This window comes from Lissotriton vulgaris, chromosome 1_1 (assembly GCF_964263255.1).
Source record: "Lissotriton vulgaris chromosome 1_1, aLisVul1.2, whole genome shotgun sequence".
Taxonomy (NCBI): domain Eukaryota; kingdom Metazoa; phylum Chordata; class Amphibia; order Caudata; family Salamandridae; genus Lissotriton; species Lissotriton vulgaris.
Window position 1 is genome coordinate 1,588,493,367 of NC_141685.1, and position 13,104 is coordinate 1,588,506,470.

At 43.2% G+C, this 13,104-nt stretch overlaps 1 protein-coding gene across 1 annotated transcript in view; it reads left to right on the forward strand.

Annotated features, from left to right (window-relative positions):
- Positions 1-13,104, forward strand: part of CFAP54 (cilia and flagella associated protein 54) — a 2,285,874-nt gene that overhangs the window by 711,481 nt on the left and 1,561,289 nt on the right. The window contains exon 26 of the mRNA XM_086918163.1: positions 6,399-6,554. Within this exon, the coding sequence (XP_086774289.1) occupies positions 6,399-6,554 (156 nt within the window). The remainder of the gene's footprint in view (positions 1-6,398; positions 6,555-13,104) is intronic.

Sequence of the window (13,104 nt, forward strand, 5' to 3'; positions counted from 1 at the left end):
CCCTCCCTCTACCTATCTATCGCCATCCATCCCTCCCTCTTTCTATCTATCGCCCTCCCTCCCTCCCTCCCTCTATCTATCTATCTATCTATCTATCTATCTCCCTCCCTCCCTCTTTCTATCCATGGCACTCACTCTATCTATCTATCTGACTCACTCTATCTATCTATCTCACTCACTCTATCTATCTATTTATCTCACTCTATCTATCTATCGCACTCTATCGCATCACCACAGCATCACTCAGCACCACCACAACATCACTCAGGGACACAACATCACTATGCGCTACCACAGCATCACTGATCCGCCAAAGCATCACTCGTCGCCACCACAACATCACTCAGCACCACCACAGCATCAATCTGTGCAACCATTCAACAACAACTGGTTCAACTATATTCTCATAATGTTTTAAGCTTTATTACAAATTCCACAAAAATGTTAATATTTCACTTCTGTTCTTGGATTTTCGTCACAATAAAATACACTGAACACAATCTTCACAAAAGTTATTTACAACACTTTTAACTATTGCCCTTAGAAATTACAATAACTTTTATTTGAGTATTAATTAATAAAAAAATTAAAAGCCATTGTTACTTGTAATATCAATACATCTAAGTCACGTACATACAACACATATTGCATTACAAATGCTATAGGTGTCACATTTGCGAAAGTTATAACTATTGGCATTGTAACTGACAAAGCTACTAATTTCGCTATTTTCAAAACCAACACATAAATAAAAAATGTGCCATTTACAATAACAGTAGCTCAAACTTTGCTAATGCAAGACCTATTGCATTGCAAATGCTTGTTTAAGTTTGTGACACAACACAGTAAAATGGAGTATTGCAATCCTCCAGGTCAAAATGGGTTACTTTGTTACTGTTTGCAAAACTTTAATGCTCTTGATCCAGTTATTCAGAAACACAGATAAGAGGTTAAAAGAAGTGAAACCCAGTTACAATTGAAATAAAATGCAACAGTGACCTTCAAGTGAAAGGAAAATTGTCTCAGGGTTCAGCAAGGTCAGGTACAGCATTCTTGGTTTTAAGCCTGCCTTACAGTTTAGGATTAAACGTGGTGTCAACCCCTTACTTTCTGGAATCCACAGAGGCTCTGGGATACCAACTCCTGTACTTAGCAGGGCCACATTGTTGATAAAGTGGGGAAGGCTGCAGTCTGGCACATAAACAATGATATGCATGCTCAGACATGCATGCTCAGACAATGTCTGAATCTGCGTCTCTTGTCTCACACTCTAGACATGAATCTCTTGCAGCAAGGGACTTCCACAAAACCTTATGCCTTCCACGAACACTCCAAACAACCAAGCACCACCTCACGCAGGACATGGGGAGGCAGGCACTAAACCAGATTTTAGCCGCAAGATTACATGCGCTTCCCTTAAAATAATTTGATCCAATCTGGAAATCAGTCACAGGCATCATCGAATGCAGGCTAATCAACTATAAAAGGGACTCTTTGGCACACATATTACTATGCTGCCCGGCACTGTGACAAGCATACCAAATTCATCTCAGGCCCATCTTCCTCCAAGAGGGCACTCATACAGCAAAGGAAGCCATCTGCCAGCTCTACATCTTGGACACAGTGAAGGACATGGCCAATTTTGGCAGATTTCTACATCAAACCCGACTACTTCTGAATGACAAAATGGCACATGCAGAGAGCGACTAACAGCCAAAGAAGCCCAATAGTACAAGGATCACTCATTTCTCAGAGCACTCAATGACACCATTGATTTAAAAGAAAAATATTCATTGACCACTAAGAAAACTGTTTGGGCTCAAGCCATCGGGTCGAGCACTGGTCGCCTATACATCAAATTGTTAACATGATTTTAAAGAACATCACTGTTCTTAAAACCTGATTTTAAACTGGCCTACAACCCTGCGCTCCACTTCCTTCAAAATTGTGATGATTTTAATTAATCACACTTATAAATGAATTAATTCATTCATTACTCATTCATACCAAAATGTATATTGCTAGTCGCAAACGACCCGATTCTTTGTGACCAATAAAATGCATGATACATATGATCCGAAGTCTTACTGAACCCTTCAGTTATATAAGTTGCTTCAGTCTGGAGAGCCTGAAATTGGTGTGTGAGTAGTGGGCCTGATATGTGATGTCCACTATTCTAGTGGGCACCCTGTATCAGGCCAAACAACCCTTATGGTGATAGTTGTAAAGTCAACCTTATAGACCAGCTATCCTAGCGGTAGCATGGACAAAGCAGTCTTAGGCTAATACTTCAGAGAGCATGTGAAGCCAATTGTTTTACCCACAATAATCCCTTGAATACCAAATTAAAGGACACCACACAAGGTATATATCAAATATATATGTATTTATTTTTAACACAACCCCTCTGCACTCTTTATAAGGTCAGAGTTCGAGATACAGCACAAGTTACTCAATACGCATACTATAAGTTGCACAAATACAATTCTGCCCTAGGGGACTCACGAATCATATACTAAATAAGTGGTATAAGAGCCACTTCAGGAAAGGTGAGTAGGCCTAGGGCCTTGGAAATCGTTGGGGCTACACTGAATAACCAAAGGTTAGGAAGCAGGAGTCCCACAGGAAGCGTGTGCAGTGTCTAAACACACACGCAGGTTCTCATAGACTTTCAATAGGAACGTAAAGTTTATAAAGTAGTTGATTTCGAACACTTCCGGGTGGACTACGGGAAAACCCAGTTAAAGTAGGACACTTGGATAGGTATTAGCCATGGGGGCACCGGAGTACTCGAGTTACCTGACCCAGGGAAGCCTGGTGCTAAGGTGTTCTTTCGTGTCAGGTTTAGTCGTCTAATCCTATGGAGAGCTGCAAGAAGATGCGGCAGGCGACCAGGAAGAAGATGTCCGGGTGGATCCAAGGGTGGATCGGAGATGTGAAGAACCTGAAAGCAGAGGGGACAGAGTCTGGGTCACTAGCCAGTGACCAGGAAGGAACCAGGAAGGATCCAGGCGATGTCGAGATGCAATCAGGTGAAGAGGTGAAGCTTGTCTCTGCAGCCACGTAGACTAGGAGGCGTCGACGACATCCAGGAGCTGGATACGGACTGTCCCACGAAGGATCTCGCTGTTGGCGGTGTCGGCTTCCGGGTTGGAGTCAACAAGCCTTGGCAAAGGCAACCCACACAGGAAGGGAAGATCGGCTTCTAGTTCAGACCACCACAGGAAAGCAGGAGCAAGCCCAGAGCAACCAGGCAAGCAGCGTTAATTCAAAAGGATGTCTTCAGGAGGGCCACTAGCCAAAGGGCTAGCAACCACAAAGATGTGCCGAGGACACTCGTGGAGTGTGGAGGGCTGAGCTTCAGTGCACTTACTGTTTGGGGTTGGGGCTTCTCAAACCCCAATGCACAACTTCGAGGATGCCTCAGAAGCTGCACAGTTAGCAAAAAGCAGGTACTGCAGGTTGTCCGGTCCCACGTCTCTCGTGTCCGCCACGGGTCTCAGCTTTGCTGAGGATCTGGGTCGGAGTCAGAGAAGTCTGGAAGTCTAGAGGCTGCATCGATAAGTCTTTGGGTTCCGGCGGGAGCATTGACAAAGCAAACCTGCAAGTCACTGATGGTGCCTGTTTGCACAGGGTGGTCACTCCTTGACCACAAGGGAGATTCTTCCGTCTTCTAGTTGCAGTAGAATGTCGAAGGTCCAGAGTTTCATTTCAGAGTTTCCGTTCAGGATATCCTAATGTCTCTAGACACAGCTCCTAGCTTTATACTAATCTAAGGGGCTGGATTACCTGCTAGGCCCCTCCTATGGGTGGAACCTGGGAAGGGGGTGGTTACACCCCTTTCGCTTTTTCAAGTTTCGCGCCAGACCTGGGGCTGGAGTGACTCAGCAACTGGTTTGAACCGGGCTATGCATGGAGCACCTTGTGTGCCCCAGGCAGTGTCTCATTTCATTCAACCCACCCTGCCCCAATACACTATAGCCTGTCTGGGGAGGTGCTAGCACCTCCCAAGGCAGGAAACCTATTGTCCTGGCCTCCCCTGCCGGAGTTTTCGTCCAGCAGCAGGAGGTCAGACTCGTGTCTGTGGCAGCAGCATCCATTTTGTGATGCTGAGGCTCTGTTTAACTTTAACCGGGTAAAGCTACAACTACATTTCTTCTCCCTCTAGAAGGGTGGAATGCTACCCCCGCCACCAGGACTGGCAAGGGGGTGGGTAGTATTCCAAATCGTATGACACTTTACACGACCTGTTTTGATAAAGCCAAACCAAAGTTATCATTAACCGCAAGGAATATAAATCACTTAAGAGCATATGGTATGGCTATGTCATAGAACAGCTATAAGGACATGGTTCCGAAAGCTGCAGACAGGCTCAGCTCATGCTAGAGCACCATCTCACATAAAACCAAGCACACTGCCTTCAGGATTGTCAAGATCTGCCATAGGAGTGACTTATAGGTATATATGTATATGTAATGGTAGGTATAGGGATAATATACCTAAGCAAGGGGTGATTACACAACCCTGCACCAGCTGAGTGATCAGCCAGTTGTGTCAGTTTGGATGGCTAGCCAGGGATGGCATAATACATGCTGCAGCCACAGGTAGGCCTTGGGTGCACCTAGGCCCTGGGTACCTATGGTACACTAAACAGGGGCTCACAAAGGTGACCCAATACCCAATTGGATATGTACCTAAAGTACATGGTATGGATTGTACAGTGAGAGCAGATAGCCTGGGGCCCTGATTAGCAGGATCCCAGGCCAACTAAGTCGAAAACCAGCTAAACACTAGGCAAAAAGTTGGGGTAACCATCTAGTCAGATATCCACCTTCCTACAGGGTGAAGCAAGCAGTGAGGAAAACCCACAAAAAGAGTTAAAATAATCCAGTTGGAAGTTGATAGGGAATGAAACTGCAAACCTTCTGCCATTATTGCTAATTAGTGGCATCAATTTCATTAGTTGATAAAGATAAGAGTGCATAGCGACTTCCGAAAAGATTTGCAAAGTTGGAGTAAAGGAAAATCCCTAAATTGTGGACAGAACTTACAGAGGGGGGACATGGTCCTGTCTCTCAAGGCTAGTATACATCCAAGCCTGGAGACTGCCTGGATACCAAACCATAGATACCATAGTTGTCTCAGTTGAGGTTAAACCATTCGCGCCCTTTCACTTCCAGACAACGTTAGGAAAGATCAAACAAATTACCACCCAACCAAATAAAGAGCTAGGTGTCCTCAATGTACGCATAGGAAAGGCTAAGGGAGTGGACAAGTATGGTCAGAAGATGAGCACAGATGCTAAACAAATGGCCCCTGAGGCGCATCACATTTAAGGGGTCAGGGGACAAAAAGAAGAGGGAGCAAGATTAACAGATTGAAAATCCCATAAAAATGTGACAAAAAATGTCCTGATATTTGTAGTTTAGTACAGGGTGTGGGAAAAAAGGAGAAACAATGAAAGTAGAATAGTAAACGAAAGGCAATCAAAACATGATATAAAATGTCTCAACTTTCCAATCAGTACATATGCGCATTGTAAACTATGAGCAGATTTCACTCAAGCAGGAGTAGGAATACAGGTGAAAACAGAAATGTACATTAACAATTTATACACTTGCTGGCATGTATACATTTTTGGAAAATGTTATGAATTATTCAAACATTTCTCATTTTTGACAATGCAAACAGATGCATTTAAAATCTCATAATTTTTTTAGAGTTTCTGTAAAATAGGGGTGTGTAAAATTTGCATAATTTTCCCCACTTAACTAAGCGAAATGTGTGGAAAATTACATGACAAGTGTATGCAGCATGTAGTTCTATGTTCTTACCACAAAATGCAACAGAATTCGACCAGCCACCAGTAGCTGCTCGCGCTCTCATCATTGGCTGTACCCAGGCTCCCACAGATGAATGTTTCCCCAAAATGACCGTTTTACGAAGAAGACATAAAAGAGTGCATTTTCGTTAATTTGTGTATCACTAGTGTGAAATTACTTATGCAAGATTACCCAGCATAACAAAAACTTCGCCCACCCCTACTGTAAAGCATAGCTAATTTGTGCTTAAAAATGCATTGATACCTGATAAACCATTGCTTATTTCTTCATGAAAAGACTAATAGCTTTGCTTGTGTACCTAAGCCTGCGTGTACTCCTAAACTGGGTGAGTTACCTGCAACTAAACGAAACGTGTCATGCTCACAATGCTCCTCAGTATCGTGAGGAAACATAGTATAATATTATAGTTGCAGAAAGTGCCTTGTATATGTTTAAGCAAAGTCATGACTCGATAGTCCACAACTAAGTCAGAGATATGATGTCTACTCTGTTTGTGAAATTAATATTTTGCCATTGCTCTGTCCTCTAATGTAAGATGCTTTATTTTATCTTCAGGTTAAAAGAATAAAAGAATGCGGGAAACTGCTTATTGCCCTTGATCTTTGCAACTGGTTGAACGATTTTAACCATGCTTTACAAGCTGTTGTGCAAATTTATGGCCTCCTTGTTCCCATAATATACCACAGGATTCCTTCAAAATCAGCAATGCAGGTAACACGAGGAATTGAAAGGTTCCTGCAGAAAATATTAATTGATTTTCCTTTTAGCTTTCATTTGCTATCTTTTAATATCTTTTAGCTGCATACCATATTGTGCACCTGCAGACTTCTCAAATTAGAGTGATATTACTTTTTAAGCAAGTCGTGAAGCGGCAATAATTGTTTCTGTCTCGTTTAAGCTTTTTATAATTTCGTTCTTTAGTTTGTTCACAATTTCCTACAGATCCACTTTCTTATTAAATGAAACTTAAGTTGTTGCCCAAAGGGTCCTCGAACATTGTTTTTTAGCTCGTTCTTGTGCGTCAGCGCAAAATGCGGGCTGTGCCCCCATATAATGCACAATTGTGCATTTATTCTAAAATGGCCACTTGTCTTTCCTTCCTTTTTTCTCTGTTTTGCAGGCAGAGAAACACGTTGATCTTACTGTTTGGGAGCTCTTCCATGGATGGCAATCTGATTTTTGATTTCATTTGATATTGTTTTTCTGGTTTAATTTTCAAGGCATTTTCCTGCCTAGGAAAGCTTCGCCGCACTCCATAGGATTTCCTGTTCATGCCTTTGAAAACCAAAACTGTGAAGGAGGGCGTTTCAGGCTGTTAATCTTCACAACTCTGTCAGTTAGAACATTGGCTCTAAAGTCCTGTTGCTGCTGCTAGAAATCAAGTTTGCCAAACTGGCCTCTTTGTATCATTGAGGACCCCGCCACATAATATACAGCTTGAACACTGGTTGGCAGATTGTTTGTGTGTGCTATTACGAGGTTCAGGGGCTTGGGGGGGGGGCGCATTCTGCAAACTAACCTGAGCCGATACTAAAGAAAATAGTCTACTTGGTGCAAAGAACCGTATACTATACTCCATATAGATCTTTTACGGCAGTGTTTGTATGATCTTCATTTGTTATGTTGAGCTACAGTATAACTGCCTTATTGAAACTTGCCTAATATCTTGTTTGTCTCTTTAAATGTTTCTTCTGGAGTCTTGCAAGGTTCCTTTGAGCATGCTACTCTTCTTACTTTTCTCGCTACCCTTCATTGCTCTCCAGTCTTGTTCTGTCTTACTATGCCCTAATCTCTTATAGCTCTTTGAATTTCTTGTTTATAATCAGTTTTCCTACATTTGTACCAAATGTCTTCTGTTGCTGCTTCAGTCTTGCTTTCATTTTGATCCTTTCACCGAAAATGCAGTTGTTTCTGTTCTTAAATCTCTAAATCTCTTTCCTCTCTTCGTACCGCTAAATAAACCTCTCTTCTTTTGGACCTGCATGCTCCCTTGGACATTGTTTGTTACTTTATCCTCACTTGTGCACATCCCACTCTTTTAGTCTGAGGTGGAACTGTATCATCTTTGGACATGCGGTAGTCAATGTTATGGATACCCAGAATCAGGCTAGTGAGTGGGCACATATAAGTGTTGAAGAAGATTGGTAACAGTTGATTATTGAGATAGCCCTTTGAATATTGGTGGTTCTGGAGTGGAATGGACTCAGGTTAACTTGGTGGATTTAGTTTTCGGAAGTGAGGACAAAAGATGGCGTTCTACTGTTGCCTCATGATGTCTATCTACCAAGCATTATTTGTAAGGATACGGGTACCCCTGACTAATTTTCCTAAACCAGGGCGAGTAAATCAGTTGTGAGAAAAACACATTTAGGAAGATAGAATATTGTTCCTGGACCTAAACAACATACACAATACAATACGTTATGATGTAAATACAGTCTGTCAGATTCAACATTTATGTTGAATCTGACAGGCTGTATTTACATCATATCGTATTGTACTGTGTATGTTGTTTAGGTCCAGGAACAATATTCTATCTTCCTAAATTTGTTTTTCTCACAACTTATCTACCAAGGATTAGCATAGGATTAATGGTAATACATGTCTTAGACCTGGTACCATTGACGTGAATCTTTCTTCCATTTTTTTTTACTGATTGCCTCCTCTGTGTTTGATATGTTTTGCTGGGTAGATGCTTTGGGCACTGTGCCACTGCTATTCAGTGCCACAGTGCAAGTGCTCGCTATGCTAAATTAATGTATTGATTAGGGACTCCATGATTGGCTTATTTGATTTACTTGTCAGACCCTAGTACAGTGCACCATGTGTGCCAAGGGCCTGTAAATTAAATGCTGCTGGTGGGCGTGCAGCACTGGTTGTGCCACCCACAGAAGCAGCTTGTAAAGTGTGTCTCAGGCCTGCCATTGCAGAGCCTGTGTTCAGTCTGTGACTGCCATGTCGACTTGGCAAGTGCACCTACTTGCCAGCCCTTAACCCTTCCCTTTTTCTACATTTTAGTCACCCATAAGGTAGGCCCTAGGGCACGTGCATTGCATGTAAAAGGTAGGTCATGCCCTTATGTGTGTGGCATGACCTGATAGTGAATTACAGGCTATTTCTTTTTTCACTATTGAAAGTCTACCTGTCCCCATAGGCGAGAATGGGCAGTTTGTTTACAACATCTTATAATCCTAACTGACCCAGGGAACATGGTAGACATTCAAATTTAGTATGTCTGAACTTAGAATAATAAAAAAACATCTTTTAGTAAGGTTGGTTTTAACATTCTGTGTTTGAAAATACCACTTTTAGAAAGTAGGTATTTTCTTGCCTAACCATCCAGCCTACCTCTGCTAGCTTGTCTATTGTGTGTCTGTTTTTTTGGGTGATAGGGACTGGGGGGTTCCAGGAGACTGGGTGAGTCAGCACAATGCTGAATAGACCTATCTGCATGTAGATGGGTGGGGGGAATAGCACCTGGGCCTGAAAAGGACTGTGCCTGCCTTCCACAATGCTGGAGTCATGTAAACAAAGTGCTCCAGGACTGCACAGAACTGGTTTGGACTAGGTACAGGACCCTGGGCTTTCAGAGGACAAAGGATTTTGCAGTATAAATATGGGGACCCAGACCCCAAGACTTTAGATCACTTCTGGAACAACAAGACAAACCTTTGCCAAGGAGAAGAACCAAGTAAGCTGCAGGAGTTTGGACTTCCCCCTGCCAGTGTGCTGTGTTGCTGGGTTGGCCTGCAGTGGTTTCAAACAACTTTCATCATCTTGCAGAATATTTGTCCAAGGGATTGAACTTGTGCTTGCCTTCTGCTGAAGTCTCAGGGACAAAGCCACCAGCACCCTTCTGAATTTCCTTGCTGGAAATTCTGTCTGCAGAAGCCTGTGTGTCGCTGGGAGCTGGAAGCGCGACTCAACAAGAAGAAGCGTGTCGCAGCTGTTGCCTTCGCTTCGTCGGAGAAGCATGTCATCGCCGCAGAGGTTGCCGCTGCATCACCAGAGAAGCGTGCCTTTGTTGCAGCTGTTTACCGACGCATCACTGGAGAAGCGTGTCGCAGGGCCTGTCATGGCTCCAAAGTTACAGAGTTCGACGCACGGCCGCCGCGCCTGCCCGCCTCATCTTCACATCATCGCATCTCATCAAGGGCACCATCTAATTGCATCACACCGGATTGTTGCATCGCTTCGAGGCACCATCTTGTCGCATCGTAACTGGAACGCAGTACGAGAATCAACGTATCACCTCCTCTCCGGTAATGACCAAGGCGCATTCCCTACTCTGTGCAAGCATTAAGGCGCAACATATCGTCTCCCCCGAAGAAAGGAGCCAACGCATCTCCACTGATGCAAACTTTTTATTTGTTTTGTGTTACGCCTCCAGGTACTTCTGTGAGAACTGTGTCGTATTGATCATCTACTTGAACTAAGTGACTTCCACCATCTTTAAGTCTATTTTAAGTACGGTATTGTGGATTGTTGTCATTTGTGGTCTTGTGTTGAGTCTATATAAAGAATACTTATTTTTATAAAGCCTGTGTGGTGTCCATCTGTAATGTTTTCACTGTCTTACTGTATGTGTTCACAAATGCTTAACACACTCCTTCTGAGATAAGTCTGTCTGCTCGTGCCAAGCTCCCAAGGGGGTGAGCAGGGGTTATCCAGTAGTTTAATCCCCTTTCCCTGACTTAGAAGAAAGGGTCCCTCTTTGGTCAATGGTACCTACCTCTGCCGACTAGAGACACCCAGTTCTAACTAAATACAACACAGAAGTGTAATAGAATTAAGACACAATGTGTGCTCAGGTCAGGGGTGTTTTTAAAAACACTATCTCAGTTCCCCTACATGTTTAATCTCCTGATTACAAGTCACTAAGCAGGCTATTTGATTCCAGCTGTGAGGTTTATTGGTGGGTGAATGCCGTAAAGATTATTAGCATAGGCAGAGTTTTTTTTTATGTTTGGGTAATGATAGCATGCTTTGCTGCTTGAGAGGTAACCCCAGCAGAGGGAGAAGTGTAGATTAGCTTGGTGATAATTGTGGCAAGTTTTATGAAATGCAGGTTGACAGCTTTACTTTTACAGATGTTCTGTAAGTTAGACGATTTCTGATTGATATAACAAGGTAAGCAAAATGTATTTTCTATGGAGCTATTGTGCAAATACTTACTTTAATAGTGTTCATTTTGGTACTTACTTATGCCTACTACCCTTCCTGGGGTATAGGCCATCAACCAGGACTCTCCAGCCATCTCTATCCTGGACATTTCTGTGAATCTCACTCCAGGTATACCCCATCTCCTTGCAGGTCCCTTGACGCCAGGTGTTTCTTGGCCTTCCTCTTTTCCTTTTCCCTTGAGGGTTCCAGGTTAGGGTTTGTTTGGTGTTGTTTGATGCAGGCTTCCAGAGGGTATGGCCAATCCAGCTCCAGCATAAATTCATGATTTCTTCAGGTAATGGAAAGTCTAATGGCATAGTTAATTGTTGCTGATGGTGTTTGGCCTGTGGATTTGGATAATTTTCATCAGACTGGTGTTGGTGAATGTTTGGACTTTGTTGGTGGTGGTCATTGTTATTGTCCAAGCTTCTGATCTATACAGTAGGACCAAATTTACATTGATGTTGAAAAGTGTGATCTTTGTCAGCAGTGTGAGACCCTTGGAGCTCAAGATCTTTTTAGCTGAATGAAGGCTGCCCTTGCTTTGCCAATTTTTTCCTTGACGTCAGAGTCTGTGCTGCTTTGCTTGTCTAAGACACTGCCCAGGTAGGTGAAGGCCTCAGCCTGTTCAGGGCATTGCCTGAAAGTGTGATTGCAATTTTGCTGGCTGTGTTAGCGTCCAGGATCTAGATTTTTCCCCTGACTGAGGATGTTGAGGCCAGGTTGTGCTAACATGGCTGCTACATTGTTGGCCTTCTCTTGCACCTGCAGATGGGTATAGGAGAGTAGGGCTAGGTCATCTGCAAAGTCAAGGTCGACAAGCCGCATCCAAGGTGTCCACTGGTTCCCATTTCTTCCCCTTGCTGTGTATGCCTTCATGATCCAGTCTATGACCAGCAGGAAGAGAAAGGCGAGAGCAAACAACTCTGGCAAACTCTGGGCCTCACTTGGAAGGCTTTCGTAAGTTGTCCTCCATGGACTATCTTGCAGGTCTTTCCCTCGTAAGAGTTCCTGATAATTCTTACAAGTTCATCTGGCACACCGAAGAGGCAGAGGAGTTTCCAAAGGGTCTCCCTGGCCACGCTGTTGAATGCCTTCTCATAGTTGGTGAAGTTGACATGGGGGGAGTTCTAGTCCATCCACAGCGTAATAATGATTTGCAGTGTTGCAATCTGGTCTGTTCAGGATCTATCTTTTTGGAAGCCATCTTGCTGGTCTCACAAATGAACGTTGACTTCTTCCTTCACAATGAATCGTTTGAACACTTTGCCTGGGGCTGATAGAAGCATTATCCCTCTATAGTTTGCCCAGTTACTCAGGTCACCTTTCTTGTTAATGAGAAATCCCTCTTTCCAGTCTGATGCCACCTTTTCATTTTGGCATGCAGAGGTGATAATAGGTAATCACAGAGATCTTTGAGCGAACGGTGAAGCTGGATCAGGGATCACCTTCTTGTTTGGTAGAATTTACAGCCTTGGCGATGCAAGCCTTGAAGTATTACTTTTTTCTTCTGGCAAGGCTAGTTTGTAACCTTTGGAGTGCATATGAAAAGCAATGTGGTCAGATGGTAGTTGAGATCTCTTCCAGCTTCTTTCAGCACCCTTCTAAGGGACAGATCTTTTTGTAAACCATTTGCTCATCTTCAAGGAATTTGACTTGAGAGTAGGTATTGGAGCCAAATAACCAAGAATAATTGCTACTTTGAATTCCAGGAGCGCTCGGATATTAGGCGGTGTTTCCACTTGAGAGTCAGCCATATCAAGACGCAGTTCAGGCTGTATTTAACAAAGATTTCTCCAAGAGTGGGCAGACTAAGATCCAGATATTGCTTAGGGCTTTTGCAAAGTTTGCTGTAAATGAATAGCTTGAATAAAGTGTAGTAGGAAATCACAAAGGGAGATTAGAGGTAAAAGGAGGTAGACTCATCCCCGAAATACAATTAAATAACCAAAAAAGAGTCCCTCCTGCTGGAGAAGAAAGGGAGACGTAACCTCTTTGTAGGACTGTGAAAAATAAATTTTCTTTTAAATAACCCTCACCCACCAGGGTTGCCCCATGGTGGCATGCTTCATCATAGAGTTCATCCCTGCCCTTCTAC